The 22,286-nt window shown below is 56.1% G+C and overlaps 4 protein-coding genes across 8 annotated transcripts; 1 reads left to right on the forward strand and 3 right to left on the reverse strand.

The window, feature by feature from the left end:
* Positions 1-38: 38 nt before the first annotated feature.
* On the reverse strand, positions 39-11,527 carry B4GALT2 (beta-1,4-galactosyltransferase 2). Its single transcript, XM_055347011.2, has 7 exons — positions 11,149-11,527; positions 9,743-10,104; positions 9,292-9,527; positions 6,161-6,351; positions 5,816-5,938; positions 5,596-5,700; positions 39-909 (listed from the first exon to the last, which is right to left on the reverse strand). The coding sequence occupies exons 1-7, from the start codon at positions 11,181-11,183 to the stop codon at positions 759-761; spliced, it is 1,203 nt and encodes a 400-aa protein (XP_055202986.2). The 5' UTR covers positions 11,184-11,527; the 3' UTR covers positions 39-758.
* Positions 9,967-12,409, forward strand: LOC134759072 (serine/arginine repetitive matrix protein 3-like). The gene is made up of 2 exons (XM_063709160.1): positions 9,967-10,104; positions 11,684-12,409. The coding sequence occupies exons 1-2, from the start codon at positions 9,967-9,969 to the stop codon at positions 12,158-12,160; spliced, it is 615 nt and encodes a 204-aa protein (XP_063565230.1). The 3' UTR covers positions 12,161-12,409.
* Positions 12,410-12,898: 489 nt separating this feature from the next.
* On the reverse strand, positions 12,899-16,414 carry ATP6V0B (ATPase H+ transporting V0 subunit b). Of its 2 annotated transcripts, XM_004025651.5 has the most exons (8): positions 16,099-16,414; positions 15,347-15,395; positions 15,022-15,105; positions 14,816-14,893; positions 14,536-14,605; positions 14,371-14,422; positions 13,979-14,169; positions 12,899-13,213 (listed from the first exon to the last, which is right to left on the reverse strand). In XM_004025651.5, the coding sequence occupies exons 1-8, from the start codon at positions 16,163-16,165 to the stop codon at positions 13,187-13,189; spliced, it is 618 nt and encodes a 205-aa protein (XP_004025700.1). In that variant the 5' UTR covers positions 16,166-16,414; the 3' UTR covers positions 12,899-13,186. The 2 variants fall into 2 exon arrangements, with proteins under 2 accessions (XP_004025700.1, XP_018872534.1); XM_019016989.4 differs by having other exon boundaries at positions 12,899-14,169; positions 16,099-16,289.
* A 1,423-nt stretch (positions 16,415-17,837) lies between these two features.
* Positions 17,838-21,330, reverse strand: DPH2 (diphthamide biosynthesis 2). 4 transcript variants are annotated; one of them, XM_004025649.4, is made up of 6 exons: positions 20,885-21,330; positions 20,499-20,611; positions 20,018-20,241; positions 19,137-19,820; positions 18,874-19,050; positions 17,838-18,793 (listed from the first exon to the last, which is right to left on the reverse strand). In XM_004025649.4, the coding sequence occupies exons 1-6, from the start codon at positions 21,029-21,031 to the stop codon at positions 18,669-18,671; spliced, it is 1,470 nt and encodes a 489-aa protein (XP_004025698.4). In that variant the 5' UTR covers positions 21,032-21,330; the 3' UTR covers positions 17,838-18,668. The 4 variants fall into 4 exon arrangements, with proteins under 4 accessions (XP_004025698.4, XP_055202971.1, XP_063555507.1 ...); XM_055346996.1 differs by having other exon boundaries at positions 17,838-19,050; XM_063699437.1 differs by having other exon boundaries at positions 17,838-19,050; positions 20,937-20,955.
* Between the last annotated feature and the right edge of the window lie 956 nt (positions 21,331-22,286).

Here is a 22,286-nt window from a genome sequence, read left to right on the forward strand (position 1 = left end):
GGACCCGACCCCCACCCCCAAACAGACAAGGGAGCTGCTCCATTCACGTTTTTTACTAAAGCACCCACACAAGTTTCTGTGCAATGTACAAACACAAGCCGGCCCTGGGGCTCCTGCCTCCTCTCTCAGACAGGGAGGCGGGAACCAGACTTACTGATCCAAGCCCCACCTGCCTCCCATGCAAAGGCCAACCCCAAGATCCCAGGCAGCGACACAGCATCCCCTCTGGTCCCCTCCTGGGGCTGCTCCTCAGCAGGGGGCGCACCAAAGCTTGCCCCCTACAATGTTGAATGAAAAAGGTTTCCCCTCCCCTGGGAGCAAGGGGGTTCCCAAGAGCTGAGAATTCCCCCTGGAAGAGACACTGCCCCCTAGACATACCTCCCACCCTTCCAGGCCCTAGGGGACTCAAGGGGGGGAAACTGAGGCACAGAGAGGTGGAGTGACCTAGCCCAGGCCACTCTGCGAGGCAGTGCAGGGGCTGGCCCGACCCTGACAGTGACTGGGGCTGGGCTAGGGGGAGGGGGTCGGGAAGGAGGGTTGACTCCAAAGAGGGCCACACTTGAAGAGCCTGCCCATGCAGGAGGCCCCCCAAAGTGGGTTCTGAAACTTCCAGGTGTAGCTAGGGGGCCTAGTGAAGACCCTTGGAAAACAGAGCCCAGTCTCAGTCCTGGAGGTCCTCCACAGAGCAGCTGCCAGCCAGGCTGTGGTCAGTCCTCTGGCAGGCAATCTTCGGCACCGAGAGCCTCTGTCCATTAGTGTCAGCCCCGAGGGGGCCACGACGGGGGCCGCCCAATGTCCACTGTGATATTGGTGAAGAGTGGTTGCCGAGACACCTCCAAGACCTGGTACCGCACTGACCCAATGCCGTCCCGCTTCATGGTCAGTTTCGTGTTTTGAATCTTGGTAAACCTAGATAGGATGGAAATGGTCCACATCAGGGCTAACAACTGTAAACTAAAAATAAAATCCTACACCCCCCAACCAACTAAATGGACCCCCTTTTGGCCAAGGGGACCCCAGGGAACCTTAAAAACAGGGTTTCCAGCTATGATGGGAAGGGATGTCAAACATGCCATGTTATGCCCACGCCCTTTTGCAGCTTAGACACAACAAATGACCAGCATTAACGTCAAAGCAGAGATCACAAGACTGACAGAATGCATTGTTTGTGTCAGTAAGATACCTAATTATAAATAGGCTCTAAGGCCATGCCAGGCAAGGGTTAAGTCATGCACCTCTGCACTTAAAGAAGAGACTATGCTCTAACTGCCGCGAGGATTTTCTTGTTCTGTAGCAGCTAAACAAGTACAGGACTTGAGATAACCAATATTAAAACAATTTGTATAATGTGGTAATATAAATAATAGAAAAAAAATTTGCAGCTCACCCACTGCCAGATGCTGACCCCTACGCCCCTGTTCCACAAGGCATAATTATAGCTTTGGTGGGACAAGAGACTGATCTCAGTAACTTTCTCCTGATAAGACCATCGGCCACGGACTGGTTCTAGCCAGTTTACAGAGGCTGCACACTTGAGTGCTTTTGTCTTTTTGACGTATAGGGCCTAACTGCGATACATTTAAATATTAAGTCTCCACCCCAAGGTGAACATGGATGGTATATAACATGCATGTTTGTTCAATATGCATATGTCAGGAGCCTCTCCGTAAATATTCGTAGCTCCTCCGGTAACCTGTTGACCAATCCATTCAACTAAAATTCCTATCTCACTCCTCCCTCCCTCCAAGTGCCTGTTAAGGCTTTGGCTGGAGGCTCTGCTTCCTAGCCAGTGGGATGGCCAGCCTGCAGGTTGTAACCCTTTATAAAAGAGAAATAAAGTCTCCTTTTCAAATTTATTGATCTAGTGATTTTTTTTTTTTTTTGAGACAGAGTACAATGGCACCACCTCGGCTCACTGCACCCTCCACTTCCCAGGTTCAAGCGATTCTCCTGCCTCAGCCTTCTGAGTAGCTGGGATTACAGATGGCTGCCACTGTGCCAGCTGATTTTTGTATTTTTAGTAGAGATGGGGTTTCACCATGTTGGTCAGGCTGGTCTCGAACTCCTAACCTCAAGTGATCCACCCGCCTTGACCACCCAAAGTGCTGGGATTATAGGCCTGAGCCACCTCATCCAGCTGATCTAGTGATTTTTAAGTTAACACCACCAAACCCAATATGGGATCTCTGGGGCCTAGGCTTAAGCCATCCTGGCTCCTTCCAGGGTTGATTTGGCAGGAGCCCTTCTGCTCCTGCATTGGCCCTCAAAACAAGAGATGTCAACTGCTCCAGTCAGAAAACAGACGTCTGACACCCTCACAAATCTCTCAGCTCAGACCTTTTTTTTTTTTTTTTTGAGACAGAGTCTTGCTCTGTTGCCTAGGCTGGAATACAGTGGCGCGATCTCGGCTCACTGCAACCTCTGCCTCCTGGGTTCAAGCGATTCTCCTGCCTTAGCCTCCTGAGTAGCTGAGACTACAGGTGCACACCACCATGTCCGGCTTTTTGTTTTGGTTTTTTAAGACGCTCTCTTTTTTGAGAGTCTTGCTCTGTTGCCCAGGATGGAGTACAGTAGTGCAATCTCAGCTCACTGCAACCTCTGCCTCCTGGGTTCAAGAGGTTGCCTCCCAACCTCCTGCCTCAGCCTCCCGAGTAGGTGGGATTACAGGCGCCCACCACCACACCCAGCTAATTTTTTTGGTATTTTTAGTAGAGACGGGGTTCACCATTTTGGCCAGACTGGTCTCGAACTACTGACCTCAGGTGATCTGCCCACATTGGCCTCCCAAAGTGCAGGGATTACAGGCATGAGCCACCGTGCCCCGTCTTTTTTTTTTTTTTGTATTTTTGGTAGAGACAAGGTTTCACTATGTCGGCCAGGCTGGTCTCGAGCTCCTGACCTCAAGTGATCTGCCTGCCTCAGTCTCCCAAAGTGCTGGGATTACAGACATGAGCCACGGTGTGAGGTCAGCTCAGACCTTTCTAAGCCTGAGACCAGGCATCCCACAGGCACCTCAAGCGCGATCAGATGCATCATTTTTACTCCCCACGCCTGTGCCATTTTCTCTGTTCCTCGTTCTTTAGTGACTCTCTTGCCAGCTATTTATTGAGCACCACCATGTGCCAGGCTGTGCTCTAAGCACCAAAGCTACCGCCATGGCCATGACAGGTGGGGTCCTTCATCTCAGGGCAAGTTGGCTTCTCTAGGGGAGGCAGGTAACAGAGAAAACATCGGAGTGCTAAGAGAGACAAGAGGGCATATGTGACACTGAGCTAAGGGCAGGGGCAAAGCACTCCAGGCAGAGGTCAGAGCACATGGTGACCCTAATTGGGAATAAGATTTTGCACAGCTGAGTGGCTAAACCTGAATGGGGCACGTGGAAAAGCAGAATATTAGCTTGGAGGTTCAAGTACACCATGCAAGGGCAGGGCTCTAAGTCAGAGTGAGCAGCTCATGTTTTCATTCTCACAGAATGAAATATGTAAAGGCTCTGAGAAATGTTTAACCCAGTGTGGGGGCCGAGCCATAAACAGGGAAACCAGTTGGAGGCCACTGCAGTAGTCCAGGCAGGATCCCAGAGGTTGGACTAAGGTAAAGGTAGTAAAGGGGGAAAGCAAATGGACTCAAATATGTTTTAGGGGTGGCAGTGATATTACTCGCTGATGGGTTTGGATATGTAGGGTGAGGAAAAGAAGAATCCAGAACTCCCGGATTTTAGGCAACAGCAACTAGGTAGAGAGAGTTCACAGAGTTTGTGAACTCTGTGAATCTGGTATCAGGCTGGCTGGGAGAAGGGCCTAAAGGGTGTGTGAAATGTAAACAAGGGCTTCCTGGGCTTCCTGACGCTGCTCTGTGACTTGTGCTAAACTTTCTGGGGGTGGCAGACCCAGAGTAGTCACACCCAATCCATGAATCCAACATTCACAGAGTTCTTTAAGCCAGAAACTTCTTGCTATCTTGCCACGTCTACAACCAAGCCAGACGTGTAATTGATGGTGGCACTCAGGCAGGCTACTCCTGAAACAGGACCAAGGCTCCTGGCGTGTACTGTGGAGCTCCACTCCTCCCCAGATGCCCTGAAGCCCCTCTCCTCTTGGTCTCTTACCTGTTTCCTGCTGACCATAGTTTTCATCAGAACCACTTTTTCATCAGCTCCCTGTGCCTCCCCAGTGCCTCATGCTTCTCCCAGGCACCAACCCCACACCAGGGCTACAAACCACCTCCCCCACTCCTACGCCCTGTGTTCAGAGTAGAAAAACCCTCCTGCTCAAGCTGGGGACACAGCACCTCCATCCCCAGGCCCTGTACCACCATGCTCCCTTGGACTCCATCGATTCCTTCAGGCCGGGCTGACTTTCTCTCCTGCTCCACCCAGCGGCTATGCCAGGCTTTCGCCTTCCTGAAGCTCAAACAGTGTGCCTTCTAAACACAAACCCCACCCCGCCTCTCCCTTCTTCAGGTTCTTCCATGACTCCCCAGTCCTCTGGGACAAAAGTTAACCTCCCATCAGGTATTCAAGACCCCTGACATGTACATGGTGAAAGGGCAACAGAAGAAAAACCCCTAATATCCAGACGTGACTTTCCCCTGCCCCACTGTCACTATCAGCCTTCAGAGATCTTAAAACCAAATAGTTTCAGACTCTCGGTATGTATCATACATGTTCACATTCCAGAATCTTCCAGATATGATTCTCCTTATCCAGGCTGGCTTCCTCTATTAGCCTGGGGAATGTAGCACTGTGCCCAAGGTAGGTGTGAGGCAAATATTTGTTAAATGAGTAACTATTTCAAACTCCAGGTTACCATCACCTCCTCCAGGAAGCCTTCCATCACCAGTCCCTCTTCTGCCAAGACAACACCTTGCCTTGATGACCTTGTGCTATAACTGCCTTTTTCCATGACTATCTCCCTGCCTAGAATGAACTTCGTAAGGGAAAGCACGGATTGGGTGTGACTACTCTGGGTCTCCCACCCCCAGAAAGTTTAGCACAAGTCAGAGCAGTGTCAGGAAGCCCAGGAAGCCCTTGTTTACATTTCACACACCCTTTAGGCCCTTCTCCCAGCCAGCCTGATACCAAATGTGGCTACCTCCTAAGAGATACACCCACCTCCTTCAATTTCAGAGGGGTGGGCACTGTCTTTCCACACCCCCTTCCCATACTGCTCAGGTCCCCTTTGTCGGGTCCACAGGAGCTGTGCCCAGCACCCACTAGCTCGTGTCCGATCTGCCCCGGCAGGGGTCCCACAGGTGCACAAGTGAGGTCTTCGAGGGCACCAATAGGAATGCAATCTACTCAATGACTATTTAGGCCCTGACATTAAATTCTGGTCACCTCTAGGAATCAGGCCAGAGGTAAGAGATATTGGGCTGAGGCTGGGCTGGGGGTTGGGGGACAACAATCAGGGGTGCCAGCAGTCCTGAGGGGCCTTGGATCACATCAGGGAATCAGTGGCACTGGGAGTCACCTTTTTGGAGTCAAGGATGCTTGGAGGTCCCCCACTGGGGGGTCAGGGATTGGGCCACTTGAGGTCAAGAGTTGGGGATATTGGGAAGTTGCCTCTGGGGAGTAAGGGGTGAGGGTGCTGGGGTCACCTCTGAGGGTTGGGTTCGTTATGCTTGTCGCGGTCGTGCTTGATCATGCGGTAGCGGCCGATTCGGATGTCTGGGCGTGAGATCTTCATCCCAGTCAGGGAGATCCTGAGGATGGGGACGGACAGACTGGAACAGGCCCCAGGAAGGGCAAAGAACCCCACCCAGTCTGCACCTCACCCCCCCACCCACCCAGCCTATTCCCCACCGCGTGCTTACTCACCGGTTGAAGATGTCATCATCCTCGCCACCCCAGCCCCAGTACTCGTTGGGGAAGCCATTGATTCTCAGAAACTGAGCCTTACTCAGGCCTGACACACCTCCAAAGTAGCCAGCATAGGGCAGCCTGTGGCATGGGAAGGCAGGTGTCAGTAAGGGTCCCAAGGGGACTCCAGGGGAAGGACCAGAGACCAGGTCGGGGGGAATGTCCAATGGGGCCCAGGGAGGATCCAGCCTCGCCAGTGGGGTCTGGGCCGCAGCCAGGAGCAAGCGGGGCCCGGGGGCTGGAAGTGGGCCTGCGTCTGGTGGGGGCAGGAGGGCTGGGTCCAGCTGAGAAGAGAGCCCTCACCGGAAGCCAAACTTGTCCATGGCAATGGCAAAGTGGCGGGGTTGGTCGCCGCAGCGGTATAGGTTGCGGTCATCCATGGGGACCAGGTCCACATCGCTGAAGATGAAGCAGTCATAGGCAGCATCCTCCTTCAGCGCCTCTAGGAAGCCCACGTTGAGCAGCTTGGCCCGGTTGAAGGTGTCCTCACCATGCTGGGTAGGGGGAGGAGCAGGTCAACCCTGGGCCTGTGACCAACAAGCACCTGCCCTTTTGCCACTCTCCAGAGCAGTCTCTGGGGATCTACCAGCCCCCTCGCTGCATGGCTCCTCCAGGCTCTCAGGATCTAGTCCAGCTTCTCGACCGGGATCTGGCCTACAAAGGCCTTTCATATGTGGCTCCAGCCTCCTCTCTGGCCACTGCCCTCAGGTCCCGAGGCCCAGCCATACAACATCCCTCAGCAGCCCCGGAATATGCCAGACTCTTCCTTGCCTCCAGGCCTTGGGGTTAGCAGTACCTGTGCTTGTCACACTCAGGGCTGGAGCGGCTCCCCTGACGACACTTCCCCACCCCAGTACGCTTATTCCTTCCTTCCCATGGGCTTCCTTTATGCCAATACCCATTGACAACATCAGGTGGAGTTCTCATCTCATTCACTCATTCAAACATGCCCTGTGGCGCTCTCTCCTTTGTGCTAGCGGGGATTCTGGAGATGGCCAGCCCTGGTCCCCTCCCTGCTGTGTATAGAGTCATGCAGTGAGACAAACAACGAATGCCCCAAATGACCAGTGTCTAAGATGCAGGAGCCTCAGGCTCCCTGGAACTGCATCCGGCTGCCTGGGCAGCCTCTGAGACCAGGACAGGTCTGGGCTAGATTCACTTGTCTCTCCAACAAAATGACAAGCAGAGGGTCTATAGGCAGTCACAGCCCAGCAAGCCTGGGGTCCCCTGAGAATTGGGGCTGCAGGGGTCCTGGCCATGCAGGCCTAAGCACCAGACTCTGGACTAGGACTAGCAGGGAGCATTCAGTGTGAGGCGCTGACCCCTGAGCCCCTGCCCCAACCTGCAGTCTCCAGGCTAGAACCAGAAAGGTTCCTGGAGAGGGGATCGGTGAGTGACCTTTCTGGAATGAGCGGAGAGAAAGGCCCTCTTCTCCACCAGCAAAGCCACTGCCGGAAGAGGTGGGAGCTGCTCCCCTCGGGAACCCTGACCTGCCCAGCCCTGCCAGCTCTCTTCTCTCCCTCCCCTGCACCTCTTCTTCCCCCAGCCCTTGGAGAGACCATCGCTTTCCTCCCAGCTCATCAGCACTCCTTCTGACCTCTCACCAGCCATGAGCCCTGTGTCTCTCCCACATGGCTCATAAACATGCTCAATCCTCTCCCAACTGAAAAAACAAACCTCCCTCCAGCCACCACCCTACCTTTTGCCTTCCCTTCTCAGCAGGGATTTTTTTTTAAAGAGTTGTCTCTAATTGGTTATTTCCATTTCGTCAAATCCGATTCCTTCTTCAACCCACTGCAATCTGCTTCCGCCCCCACCATGCCCCTGAAATGGCTCTCGCTGGGCCCACCTTGTTGCTAAATCCACTGGACGAGTCTTGGTCCGCATCCCTCCTCACACCCCCACAGTGCCCATGCAGCTGCCATGTCTCCTTCCTGACACTGACTGCCGGGTTTCTGGGATCCCACACTCCCCTGGGTCTCCTCCAGCCCTTCTGGCCAAGCCTCTCGGCCTCTGTAGTGGCCTCTTTCTCCCTCCATCCCTGAAGTGCTGGCTTCCTCCTCTCATGCCCCTTGCTCCCTGGCAGGTCAGACGTTGTTGGTTTTAGGGACCAGACCGTCTTCCTCCTGGTGCTCCCAGATCCCTCTCTCCACTGCAGACCTCCCTTCTGGGTCCAGACTCATTTGTCTAACTGCCTGCTAAACATGTACTTCCCACAGGCACTCAAACTCATCATACGCAAGAAAGGATTCAGAGTCACACTCCCCCAGAGCTGGCCCAGCTCCTGTGTCCCCATCTCACTCAGACACAGCCATCCCCACAGCCAACAGCCAAGGCGGAAACCCTTGCGCTGTCCTGACGTCGCTCTTTTCTCACTCTCCACTACTTGCGTAACAACCCCACTTCTTCCCCGCGACTCCCGCCCCACACATCCGCAGGGTCACCGCCTCTTTCCTGGGCATCGTTCTCTCTTCCAAATGGGCCACCCTGTCTCTAATCTCCCCTCTCCATCCATGCTCCATACGCAACCAGAGTGACCTTTCTACAAAGCAAACACGCAAGTCACTCTCTCCTTACAACCTTACATGGTGCCCTGCCACTTTTGCGCTGGACTTACTGCCAGCATGCCTCCCAAGACATTTCTCAGTTTGACTTCCAACTCCTCCAGCCTCATCTTTGCTACCCAGTCCACATGCTGGACACCACACCTCAGCCAACAGTTCGTGAACACGAGGCCAGTTATCTTGCTGGCCCTGCATCCTCCAGGTCCCTCTGCCTAGAATGCTGGCTTCTCCAGCCCCTGATGCCTGCTCATCCCTCAAGACCCATCTCAGCAACTGCTTCCCAACCCCAGGGCTGGACTGGGGCCCTCTGTGCTCCCACGGCCCCCTGCTCCACCTCCACTTGTGTCCCATCATACGGGAGGGACCCATGTCCAAGTCTAGGAGGTCTCTGTGGTCGGCGGGGGCGGGGGGGCCTGCATCAGAGGTCCCTTCTGGGACCTAGTGGCCAGCCCTAGCCAGGTCCACCAAAGGCCTTAAGATGCTGAGCTGAGTGCCCTGGCCTCAGCTGTGGCTGGCACCTACCCCAAAGGGTTCTGCAGGCTTCATCCTTCTTTCAGGGTCTAACTCCCTCTCCTCAGGGCCCTCAACATCTCCTCCTACAGCATACCCAAGGCCTGCACCACCATGGGGTGAGGCCTGCCAAGGGTAGAGAGTGGGGCTCAACCCCTTCTGAGACCATGCACACACCTGCCAGTGTGCATGCCAACATTCACATGCACACACTGTGCACACACATTCCTGTGCACACTGACAAACACCGACTACCCACACCCAGGTCCATCCACATATCCACACGGGCAGACAAGGACCCACAAACGCCCCCAACCCACATATATACACCAACAGGCACATGGACCCACACATGGGCACCTGGTTGATGACATAGACGCCGTAGCGCAGCCGCTGCCGCCTCAAGATGGGGTGTAGATAGTGGAGCCAGTAGCGCAGGTGGTGTTCCCGGTGTCTAAAGGGGATGATGACCGCCACCGTCTGGGCTGGGGTGCAGTCCGGCGGTGTGTATCGGCCGCCCATGAGCACGCCTGGGTTCTCCCTCTGCACCCGCTCCAGGGGCATGGGTGAGGTGAACTCGATCAGCAGTCTGCCCACTGCAGACAGGACAGTGTCAGGAATCAGGGCATTGGCCAGAATCCACAGATACCAGCCCCCACCCTCAGCCTGGAGGTGGGCTAGGGAACCCCAAGAATAGCCCTCTTACAACAGACCGGGACCCCTGGCACACCCCTGGGTCCAGATGCCATTTCTCTAGTCAAACCAATAAAACCCTGTTTCCCCACAGGCAGGCCCTACCCTCCAGGCTCACCAAGACCAGGTGGCGAGTCAGGACAGGGTGGCAGCATGGGAGCCGTGGGACCGGGCAGGGCACTGGGGACCTCAGGGAGCCCGGAGCTAGAGGCGGTGGTGTTGGGCCGGGAGCAGTTGCTGCTGCTGCTGCTGCTGGCAGCTGGGTGGAGGGCATGGGCAGGGCCTCGGGCACTGAAGCGGCTGAAGAAGGCCAGGTGCTGGGCGTAGACGTCAAAGTAGAGGATGACGGCCACGAGGAAATGCAGCAGGCAGAGAAGGAGCACAGCCTTGCAGACGCGCTCCAGCGTCCCCCCCAGCAGTCTGCTCATCCCGCAGGCGGCCACTGGCCCGCCCAGTGGGCCCGGGCATCCGGCTGCTGGCCTGAGCAGGGTGGGAGGGAAACAGATCCAGCAGGTCAGGGCAGGACAGGCAAGGCTGCCCACCTACCTCCCACTCAGCTGCTCACACTCGTGGGCCACACCTCACACTGACCTGCTCATACCCTTTCACGCTCACAGACTCAAGGACTTACCTCCAGACACCCAGGCACAGTTCCCGGCAACTCAGTACTCACATCCTCAAGCACACCCCACTACTAAGCCACATACATTTACCTTCCTCCACCTCACTGACACACACACTTATTGCACAACTCTACACACACACTCACGCATTCCCAGGAACACAGACACGTGAACTCTAACCACACTGGTTTGTACCTAAGCATGGAGACATGTTTACCTATAGACCCCCATGTGCCCCTGTGCCCCTGAGAACAGACACCTCACATGGCAGCATCCTTAACCCAGAACTCATGGCTTGGGGAAGAGGGAAGAGACGGAATACTGTGCACCTACCATGCAGGAGCACTTTATACTCATGACTTCATTTAGTCCTTCCAGGAGCCATGGTGGGAAGTGGTTTGGTCATTCAGATCCCAGCGACAAGCAGGCCAGGCCAACTGGGACCAGGCTGGGAAGTTGCCCTCAGCATCCGGGGGGCCCAAATACAGACTGGATGTTTACAGAATCCCTTCCCACTGGAGCAAAACGTCAAAATACGGGGCAAGGCAGGGGACACCCCTCACTTAAGACCTCAAAGCCAGCCCCTTGGGACTGGGACCAAGACTCTGGGTCCTGCCCAGCACAGCTGGTTCTGATTTCCGGAACGGGATGCTTGGGCCTGGAGATGGGCACAGCACTGGGCATGGCAGGAAGGGGGTCTTGCCTGGGCGATGGCTCCAGCTGTGGTTCCAAGAGAGCGGCAGCCACTTCTGGCAGTGCTTCAGGGAGCAGGGTGAGTCTCACAGGCACACAGAATCACAGGGACACCCTGGTCCCAGCTGGTCACCCACACTCAGACACACAGAGAACTACAGTCACAGACACACCCGGGTGACAGTAACACACTAAGTCCCACACTCACAAACAAAGCCACTGCTCCTGGACTTCCACAGCCATACATCCAGGCTCCCAGGCAGCTCACACCCAGACCCACGTGCAGACATTCCCACCCTCCCTCCGGCGCAGGGGTTCTGGGTCAGGCTGGCGGCCAGGCTGAGGGGTGCGTTTGGGCGGGGCTGGCAGGCTGAACACGTGGCACCCGCGGACGGGCAGGCCGCACAGACCGGGTGGGTGTGGAGCCTGGGGGCAGGGGGAGTGGGTGGAGGGCAGCGGACGAGGCAAAGGCCAAGGGGAAACGTGTATGGAACGCCTCCCCGCGCCACGAGGCCGGGGCGAGCGAGGACAATGAGGGAGGCCGGCTGGACGCGGGCGGAGGAGCCCAGGAGGGGCGCCGGAGTGGGGGCGGGGTGGGGGCAGCCAGGCCGGGGTCTGGCCTCCGGCGCCTCTCTCACCGGCTCCTGGGTTGGGATCTCGGGGCCGCGCTCGGGGTGCCCCTCGCGGGGCTGGGTCTGGAATCTCGGGGCCCTGGGTGGGGGCCGCGCGCGCCCTCCTCTCACCCGGCGCTCGGGGCTCAGCAGGGGACGCCGCTCCGGCTTGGGCAGGGCTCCCGGCTCCGGCGGCTGCGGACGGTTCCGTCCCCCATGGCCCGGCCCCGCCGCCCGGTCAGCGGCCACCGCGGCCCCCGGGTCGCCTCCCGCCGCCGCCGCCGCCGCCGCCGCCGCCGCCGCCGCGGGCCATGGAGCCGAGCCGCCCCGGGGGGCAGGGCGGGGCCGGGCGGCCGGGCAGACCCACGGACCGGCGGACCCACGGACCACAGCGCCGCCGCCTCCCTCCCGCGCTACGGCGCCTCGGAGGGGCAGGCCCGGGCCGCGCGCCCGCGCGCGCGCCCCCGCGGCCCCCGCCTCCAGCACGCCCGCACCCGCCGCGCGCCGCTGCGAGCCCGCCCTGCCGGCGGCCGAACCCGGGCACCCAGGAGGCACGGACCTGGGAGCGCGGGAGGAAATGGGTCAGGCTCCTCCAAAGGGTGGGCTTAGAGGTCGGACCGGCGAGCGGGTGCAGACTGTGGAGTCCCTTAGCGGGGAGTGGGGATTGGATTGGAGCGCGAACTCCCCAGGAAGGGGACCTGGAGGTTGGGCGGACTCAGGCTGCGGGGCTAGGGATTTGTCAACTCTTTAATTGGACCAAGATTCAAGGTCGGCCAGCAGAGAGGGGGCAGGACCCTTAAAGGCGTGGGCTGGAGGTGGCTGGGGCTTCTGGGGTAACAGGAAACAGGGTCAGGGAAGGAGAAAACGAGATTGGATGGGGTGGGAGGAGCTGCCCTGGGCCCTGGGAACAAGGATCAGAGTAGAGGTTTCTGGGAGGGGCTGCTGCTAGTAGGACAGGACCATCACTGGAGGCAGAGACCACTGCCTAGGCTCCAGGCCTCACAAGGACGGAGATGATGGTGCCCGAATGTACAACCAGGTAAGTAGATGCTGTCAGACGATTCGGGCATGGTGGTCAGTCAGAGCCCTGAGCAAACGGGCCTAGAAGGACTACAGGCACAAACACACCCAGGGGCCCCTATCTGCACACTCCCTCATCCCCAAACAAGTCTGTTTGGGGGTTAGAGTCCACCCAGCACCCGTGCCTTCCCACCTAGGAGCTAGCTCTGTGCAGATCAGAAGTGTGCAGTCAGAAAGCTGACAAGGGATTGGCATGAGGCTGAGGCGTACAGGCCTCTTTACCCTTCCTCTGTGAACGGTGACGCAAGAGGGCAACAGAAGCTGCACTGACCCAGACAAATACCAAGTTTATTTCACAAACACTAGGAAGATGGGTTGAGGGTGGAGGTGGGGGACACAGGTGCGCAGCTGCGCAGAGTCAGCAGCAGCAGCCTGCTCCCCGCACTGAGGACTCGGCCTGGACTGCAGTGCCTCCAAGTCAACACGTAGCAAGAGGTGAGTGCAGGGAGGGCCCTGAACACCAAGCCTCTGAAAGGCTAAGGGACACAGCTCCAGCTGTCCCAGGAAAACCAGCAATAAATAAAAGTGAGGCACGGCCCCACCCACACATATCATCTAGTCACCCATCTTCACTCTGGAGGTCTGCAAAAAAAGAACAGGAGAAATCAGGCAGGGACAGAGGAATAGGTAAGGCAGTGACAAATGATAGACGATGACATCTAGCACATGGTTGGATGGTCAGACCACAAGAGATATATGACTAACCAGGATGGACACACTGTGACAGACAAGGCAGACAGGGACAGACAACCACAGAGTTACGCTGTGGGACAGACGGAGAGAAGTGGCATATGGATAAAGCTAGTCACTAAGAATCAACTCAGTCAAGCACCCACAGTCACACTCAGACCCTCAGGCTGATCCTTAGTCACAAACTCACACACTGTCAGACAGACTAGACACACACAATTTAGACAATGGTGTCCTACTGACAGGCATGTGAGAGAGAGATACACATAGCTCCGAGAGACAGTCAAACACACCATGACAGACTGATATAGACAGACAAAATTCCATTCTAGTCTAGATCACAAATACACACTGGAGACATGAAAAGCATGGCAGATAAAATGAGAGAACAGAAAGAGGGAGAGACTAAGAGCTATACAGATACAACGCATTAGAAAGGGGGGAAAAAGAACAGGGCTGTTGTCAGTGACACCAAATCAGAGACAAAAATAGAGAGCCCCTGTAGGAGAAAACCAGAAGATGGAAATGAGGAGGTGGAAGCTGTTTGGGGGAATCTATAGTTATAGGTAGAGAAGGACAGCACTTCAGCTTCTCCAGAAGGAGGGTAAGGCTAGGTTGGGGACAAGGACACAGAGGCTTCCCAAGGGGATTCATCACCTGAAGAATTGCGACGATGACCCCAAAGAGGCCAATGGCGCTGCCAAAGATCTCCACGATGAGAATCTTTACAAAGAGGCTGGGGTTCTGAGCATCGGCCAGGGCAGCCCCACTGCCCACGATGCCCACGCAGACTCCACAGAAGAGGTTAGACAGGCCTACGGTGAGGCCAGCCCCAAACATGGAGTAGCCTGGGAGGATAGAGAGGGGTGCAGTGAGGCTAAGCCAGGAATGGGGGAGATATGGGCTAATGGGGCCAATCACCATCCCCACTCTGCAAAGCAGAAAAAGTAGGTGAGAGAATATCAAAATGATGGCCCAAGCTGGGATGGGGGAGAGTGGAAGCAGGCATGAAGTCCCAGCATTTTGCATTCATACGCCCATCCACCCACCTGCATGGTAGTTCCGATGGCCAATGGCCTTGGGGTCTGTGGCACTGAAAGGCTGAGGGAAGAAGAAAAGTAATCAGAAACCATCCTGATGCACCCCATCCAATCTCTAAGGAATGTGTAGAACACACTGGAATGGATTCCCGCCACCACCCTGGCCTTCCATACCTCAGCCATGTTGCTAATGACAATTGCCATGATGATGCCGTAGATGGCCACAGCCTCACAGAAGATGATGCTGGTAGTGGTAGAGATTAGGGGTAAGGAATGGAAAGGAGAAAGAAATGAGAAAGAAACCGTCCTTCCTGCCCAGTAAGTCCCCAGCAATCTTTCCCCTATAACATCCCATCCCACAAGGTGGCTTGTCAGAAACAGTATGTCAGATCAAACACACAGGCAGCGCCAACACAGCTGGTTCTGACAAAAGTCCAAGGACCCTGACACTTACCTGACCAGGTTCTTGGTCTTGATCCTGGGGGCCTTCACTCCTCCACCAATGATGGAGGAGCCGGTAATATAGATGCCCCTGGTGGAAGGATAAAAAACTGATGAGCAGAGCCCAAGCTGTCACTGCCCTCAGCATGCCTAAGACCCCAGTGACACCACCTGCCATGACTCAGCCCCTGCCCCCAGTCCCACCACCCCAATACTCACCAGGCTGCCCCAACCACAGACAGGGAGATAGCTAGGCCAATGCCCAGGTTGGACCACATGAAGGGTGAAGTCTCCGTCAGGAACCTGTTGTGGAGGCAGAGAAGAAAGCAGTTCAGCTCTAGCAGGGAAGCGGAGCACAAAATCTTAACCCCTCAAACCCCCTTCAACCCCACCACCAGTTCTGCAGGCAACAACTGACCGCGTATTTCCCAAAGGTCCATGTCCCAGGCAGGCAGTGGTGTGGGGGAGGGACTCAGACCAGAGAAAAGAGGAGAGGCTGCAGGGAAGAAGCTTCAAGGGGAATCCTCCCCCTGCCCTCCCTTACCATGCCACATCAAAGCGGAAGCCCAAATCAAAAATGGTGTAGCAGACTCCTGCAGCAGTGAGGAAAAAAAAGGGGGTTACGGGCTGCTCGGTAGAGAGAAGTTCTTCAACCTAAAGTAGCTGCCGAGCTGAAGGGCCACCTCCCTGAAGGGGCGTCCTCAGGCTGCCCCCAGGTGACAGTACAGCTGTGTAGACAGATTCCTCTGCTTAGACCTCCATTTTCTGCCATTCCCTCGCTAAAACCACCTCCCAGACCAAGCACCTGCGCAGGCAGGGTCGCCACCCGCAAGCCCGAATCCGAGGCGGGACCGAGGGAGCAAGCGCTCCAGCCAGGCCCCGCCAGATCCCGCCGGCCCAGTCCGTTCCGCTGTTTACCCAACAAGCTGTGGGTGGGGGAGGGCAAAGCGACTGGGAAAAGAGGAACCGGAGCAGCCGGCTTGTGACCAAGCGGGCCGGTCAGGAGCAAGAAAGGGGGGACGGCAGTGAGACGTGGGAGCGAGGGGAGACAGCGATAGTGGCAGGACGGGGGAGTGCTGCCCTCGCGGCCCCTACCCGCCCGCACCCCTCCTCAAGCAGCTAGAAATCCGGGTCTCCTTTGTCGGAGTCAGAGGCCCTCGCAGGCGCAAGTCCCCAGAGCCTCGGGTGCAGAGCGCGCGGGGGGGCCAGTATTCCCCGCAGGCCACTTCCCCGCCGAGTTCCGACCCGGCCAGCTCGGCCGCGATGCTGCTCCCGCCCGCCAGGACCCGGCCTCACCCACGGCCAGCGCGCAGGCCCAGAAGGCCACGAAGACCCCGGAGTAGAGCAGTGCTAGCCCCGTCATGGCGGCGACGGCGGCGGGGGTCGGAACGGCGGGGCCGGAGCTACAAACGCGTCCCAGCGTCCACCGTCCGCCCCGCAGTCTGTCCGCCCGCCCCGCAGCGTCACCTGACTCGCCCACGTGATGCGCCGGCACCACGTGACCCCACGCCGGTTCCCCGCGCAGCGCCGCCGCCCGTCCAGAACAAGGCGACGCTGGAACCGCAGGCGCTGGGGATTGTGGTAGTTGTAGTCACGCGTCTCGGCGGAGGCTTGGGCGCCCTCCTCTCTAGGAACTTCGACATCTGGCCGGTCCTTCTCGAGTCTCTCCACCTCGCCCTGCCAGCCCTGTTTTATTCCCGAGCCTGCTCGCGGGCCCCTAAGGCGTCCTCTCTGGCAGCCGTGCGTCCTAGCCTGTGGCGGGTGGCGCCGCGCGTGCCCTCTGCCTCACCTTGCTCACGGCGTCTCTCCGCCCCAGTGCGCCTGTTGGCGCTCGCTCTGCTGCCTGGCTAACACCTGCTGTCCTCCGAAATCGTCCTTCCGGCAAGACGTCCCTAACCCAGTGGCAGGGAAGCGCGTTTGCTGGGCTCCCGCGATGTCCTGGTGATGCTTATTAAGCTTCAGTAAGATGTCACTACCCAGTCGAAATGCCCTGATGGCTCCCATTTCATTCAGGAGAAAAGCCAAAGTTCTCACAATAGCCTGCTAGGCTCCCCACGCCCCTCAGCTGACTTCACCTTCTAATATTCCCCCACTAACTCCCTCCTCTGGCTGCACTGCCCTCCTTGCTATTTCTTTGAACGTGCCAACCATACCGCGACCTCACTGCCCTTGCACTTGCTCTCTCTGCTTCTCCTAACTATACATGCGGCTCATCCTGTAACTTCCTTTCAGTTTTTGCTCACCTTCTTGAAAAGGCCTTCTCTGACCATTCTGTTTAATATTCCACCCCCGTTAAACGCTCCTCTGCTTCCCAGCTTTACATTTCTCACGGTACTTACTGATCACCATTTGGCTTACTAAGTATTTTATTTGTCCAACTCCCCCTGGAAGAGTGGAAGCACCATGGCTTTTGTGTCGCTCACTGCTGTATTTCCAGTACCTGGCACAGAGTGTGTCCTCAGTACATATGTGTAGAACACATGATTGATGCCCACTTTGTCCGGGTTACCTTGTCAGCTTACAGCTCTGCCTCCACCATTAGACTAGGCATTCTCTGAGGGCAGGGACCACATCTCCTTTGTTCACCTTCAATACCCTCGATAATGCCACTGTGACCAGATTCTCAACAAATGTGGGGAAGAAGAGGCGAGTCTTTTCATTTCACCCCTCTCCACCTTTAGGGCCCAGCAACCCCACTTGCTTGAAGCATCCGCCATGTTGGTTCATGTTTAAGCCGAAAGGTCTTTTTCACTCCTTTTCTCCTGACAATTATTTTTTCCTCCAAAAGATCCAGCATAGGTGTTATGCCCTCTGGGAAGCCTCCTCTTAGTCCTTGTCAGGTATCTCCTGTGGGATCCAGCTGTCCCTGGGGCTTCCCTCCTCCCAGATAGAGCTGTTTCACTGTGTGCTGACTGCATATTTAACTCTCTTTCCAGGTACACTGGAAAGGAATCTGGTTAAATACAGTTAACATCTACATCCCAGGACCAGTGCAGGACCTGCAGTATTTCATGAATTAAAAAGAAACACAAAGAGAAAAGGTATCTGGTTTATTTAGGTTGCTGTGATCTCCCTGAGAAATAAGAGTCAGTATAGACCAACGCTGTCCAACAAACAGAACTTTCTGCCATGATGGCATATCCTGTAGCTGCACCATCCCCTCATGTGGCTGTCTGAACACTTGAATGACTAATGTGACTGAGAAACTGAGCTTTTAATCTTAATTAACTTAAATTTAAGTTTAGCCACATGTATTTAGTGGCTACTGTACTGGACAGTGCAGGTCTAGCTAGACCAGTGGTTCTCAATTGAGGGCAATTTTCCCCCACAGATAACATTTGCCAAGGTCTGGAGATATTTTTGATTGTCACAATTGGGGGAGTGCTTCTGATGTCTAGTGGGCAGAGGCCAGGGATGCTGCTAAGCACCCTACCATACACCAGACAGGCCCCACAACAAAGAATTATCTGGCCCCAAATGTCAAGTACGAGTTTGAGAAACCCTGGTCTAGACTGTCTAGCACCTGCCTTTTGACAAGGACAGACCCTCAACTGCAGACTGGGAACTGGGATTGGCCAAAGGTCCTGGGCTGCCCTCAGGAAGACAGATGGGTCCAGAGGCCTCAGGGAAGTCCCTAAGCCCTTTATTCCATCAGCCAAACAACACGCATTACTGGGCATGTGCTGAGCTTGTGCCAGTGCCAGGACAGGACAGAGATGGATGCTGTCCTGTGAAGGGCTGCCTGCTCTCCCTCCTTCCAGGGTCCTTCAAGGATCTTGGCAGGGGGATGGGAGGTTGGTGCAGGGAGCACTAAAGGTCCTAGCAGCCATTCATAAGTCCATCTATGTCTCCAGCCCTACATGGTATCAGCCGCTTCCCTCATCCTCATAGGCGATGGCAATCCCTCGTCTTCCACTCACAGCTTCTGTCACTGGCGTCTGACCCAGGCGGGGCTCCAGCCCTTGCCAGCTCCGGGAACTAAGGAATGAGGCTGTAGAGGGAGGGGGCTCAGTCTGAGTGCGCTGCATCTGGAGAAAAAGCTCAGCTGGGAGTGGAGACTTGTACATTTACCTGCAGGACTGCTCTCAGCCAGCTCCAGCTGGGGCCGTGGGGTCACGGCCAAGCTTCCATGATCATTTGATGACTTCCAGGCAGGTGGGGGTCGGAGATCTCCAGTAATGAGTGACACGTCTGGGGTTTCCCACAGCTCTGACTCAGGTGGTGGGAGAGGCACGTGGAAGGGAGAGCCTGAAAGGGAGGAGGAAAGAAAATCCATACTCACCCCCTGACTCCATGCCCCAGGTTTCCAGCTTAGGCAATGCCCCACTACTCACCAGGCAATAAGTCCGCATAATGTGTGAGGTGGGGAGCCAGGCCTGGAGGTGGCCAGGCAGGGTTGCAGGCAGCTTCCAGCTCACATGGTGCCAGTATAGGCTGGAAGAAGCTACCAGAAAGCTGGGGGGCTAGAGCACCCAGAGGACAGGCTAATAGCACAAAGACATCCACCTCAGGGAAGTTGGCAAGCTTGGCAGGGGTGGGCCGCCCCAGGGCCAACACATAGCTACGCTTGCCAGCAGCCTGAGTCAGGTTCCGCAAGTGGGCCAGTGCCTCACGGTGTTGGGCTACACCCAGTGTGCCTGCCAGCAGCCCTACCACGCGGGCATCTCTGGCCCTCTCTACCAGATATCGTCTTCGTGCCCTTAGCCGTCCAGCCCGGGCACCCTCATCCTGAGTCTTCCCTGTATCTGGACAGCAGGAGGAGAAGGGTTGACCTGGTGCCCAACCCAAGAGCAGCCGACTCAGGTCTGGGTCAAGGTCCGGGTCAGGGCTGGCCTTAGAGCCCCCTACATAGAAGGCACCATACTCTTCTAGACGCCTCCCTGGGGCAAGGGGGAAGCGGCGCCCAAAACGCTCCAGGGGCATAGGCTCTGGACTCAGGGAACCCACTGGTAGGGGAAAAGCTGGGCTGGAGACTAGCAGGTCCAGGTACCGCGGGCGCAGGAGAGTAGCCAAAGCCTCTGGAAGAGAAGGAGGTAGTGTTGAGGTTGGAGCCTGGCAAAGCAGGAGCTCCCTCATCCCCAGGAGACTAAATATGACCCAGTAGGCTGGGGCCAAGCCCATATCAAGAGTTCTATGGATGGTATATGGAAATGGGGAAATTAAGGCATAAAGCAGTTGGCTCACCCTTTGCGCATACACAGGCAAAACCCCTTACCCAGGGCATGGGCACAGGCCGGCTCACTCAGCAGCACCACAGGCGCTTTGGGGTCTGGGTTCTGGGCCTCAAAGGCCTTGACACAGAGCTCCAAGGCCACAGAACGTTGACGAAGCACGAAGGCGACGGGCAGTGGGCGGGCTGGAGGGCTTAAGCAGGCAGGGCCAAAATGTATGAGAGCCTGAGCTCCAGCTTGCTCAGCACCCAGCACATCCACGCAGCAGCTGCAGGGGAGATAGCATCAGAGAAATGGGTTCTCTTCTGGAGGCGAGTTGCTGTCATCACTGGGAAATGTGGTCAGTGAATAAAATGGTTTCATTAAAGGAAGACATTGTCAATGAAAGGAGCTAGCATCAGGAGGGGAGTCATTACCATTATCATCAAGGAGAAACACCACCATTGAAGGCAATCACTGTCATAGACGTAAAACCCCATGAGCCCCGGATCCCCAGGCCTGGCCCACCTAAGGCCAAGTTCACACCTGCCGTAGGCTGTGTCACCCAGAATGAACATCTTTGACCCTGTCGTCTCCTCCAGTCGTGCAGCCACAGCCACAGCATCTCCCAATAGCTGGTCAGGGAACTGCAAGGCAACCTATAACCATAAACCATGGAGTCAGGGACAGCCTCTCTCCCACTGAGGGCTTCTTTAAAGCAATCTTCCAGGAGCTCCCACTCAACCTTCAAAGCCCCTGGTCGCAGAGGGGCACTCTGCCCCACGTAGTAGGTGGAAGGGAAGGATGGTCAACGCGCTGCGGACAGACTGATTCCCCCACCCTCTCGCCCTCACAAAATCCCCCAAGATCAGGATCCTCTGGGCGACCCATCCCGACAGAGGCGAGCCACCCTTCCCTAAGTCTGTCCTCACTCGTTCACACCCCAGGTCGCGGACAAATCCAGCGACTCGCTCCAGCTCGTACACTCGGTCCAGGTCCGGAAGAGGAGTGAGCAGTCCTGGCACCCCGGCCTCTCGCTGCAGCGCCGCCTCGGCAGGGCTGCTAAACATCGACTCCATGAGGCACAGCTTGGGTGGTGGGATGCAGCGGGGACCTCCCTGGGACAGCTTCGGGGCCTGAGTCCTCTACAGCAGCCCTCAGGGGGTCAAAATCGCCTTGTGGGGGTAGGGGGAATCACAGTCGGCCTTCAGCCGGTGGGTATCCCCTTCAACCATCCTAACTCCTGTTTCCCCGCTACACGTGGGACTACCGGGGAGGTTACTTCCGGGTTTTAGAGGCGTGGCTGATAGCGATTTTGCCAATCCTAAGTCAGCACAGCTCCCGCCCTCCAATCCCCGCCACCACCCCGCACAGAGAACCAATGTTCAGCCTGAGTCCGAGGCCAGCCGGAAGTACATCGAGGAAGGCGCGGAGCCTTGTGGGCATTGTAGTTCCCCTGGCCTCCTCTCGGGCGCTGGGAGTCCGGTTCAGCCCACCCGCGGCCATCAGGAACACCAACTTCACTGTTAAGAATTTCACGTGCACTCTATCCTCTGGGCAGTATCATTGCTGAATTCTTTCATTCATTCATTCTTCTTTTTTTTTTTTGACAAGGTCTCGCTATGTTGCTAGGACTGGAGTGCAGTGGCGCGATCTCCACAACCTTCACCTCCTGGACTGAAGCCATCCTCCTACCTCTGCCTCTTGAGTAGTTGGGGCTACAGGCGCGCCACCACATCCAGCTAATTTTTGTATTTTTTGTAGAGACAGGTTTTTGCCATGTTGCTCAGACTGGTCACAAACTCCTGAACTCAAGCAATCCACTCATCTCGGCCTCCAAAAATGCTGAGAGTACAGACGTGAGCCACCGTACCCGGCTACACTGCATAATTTTAAACTTGGTGCCGACCGGCTCGGGTTTGAATATTGTGCTTGGTCACTTGCTACTGAGTATCTTAGGAATGTCCCTATGCCCATTTCCTTATCTGAAGAATGGGGAGTTGTGACAATAGTACCTCTTAATAAGATTGTTGTGAGGGTCAAATTAATTTATATACAAAACTTTACAAAGTAGTTCTTTGGATATCGCATGCAGTGAAAGCATTTTCTATTTAATCAGCCAAATACTAAGCACTTACTGTACATTAGGCACTTCATTTTTAGTGTTTACAGTCTTTGGAGTAACAATTGTCCCGAGTGGTACCAAGGACATGACTGGCACATCCTCAAGTCACAGGAGATGCTCTGCACAGCTCCAGCCATCCTCAAACACTGCTGCTTCCCAGCAATACCCCCCAGTGCATACCACATAGACCTCTACCCTCCAGCCCCTCA

The sequence above is a fragment of the Gorilla gorilla genome, chromosome 1 (assembly GCF_029281585.2).
Source record: "Gorilla gorilla gorilla isolate KB3781 chromosome 1, NHGRI_mGorGor1-v2.1_pri, whole genome shotgun sequence".
Lineage (NCBI taxonomy): Eukaryota > Metazoa > Chordata > Mammalia > Primates > Hominidae > Gorilla > Gorilla gorilla.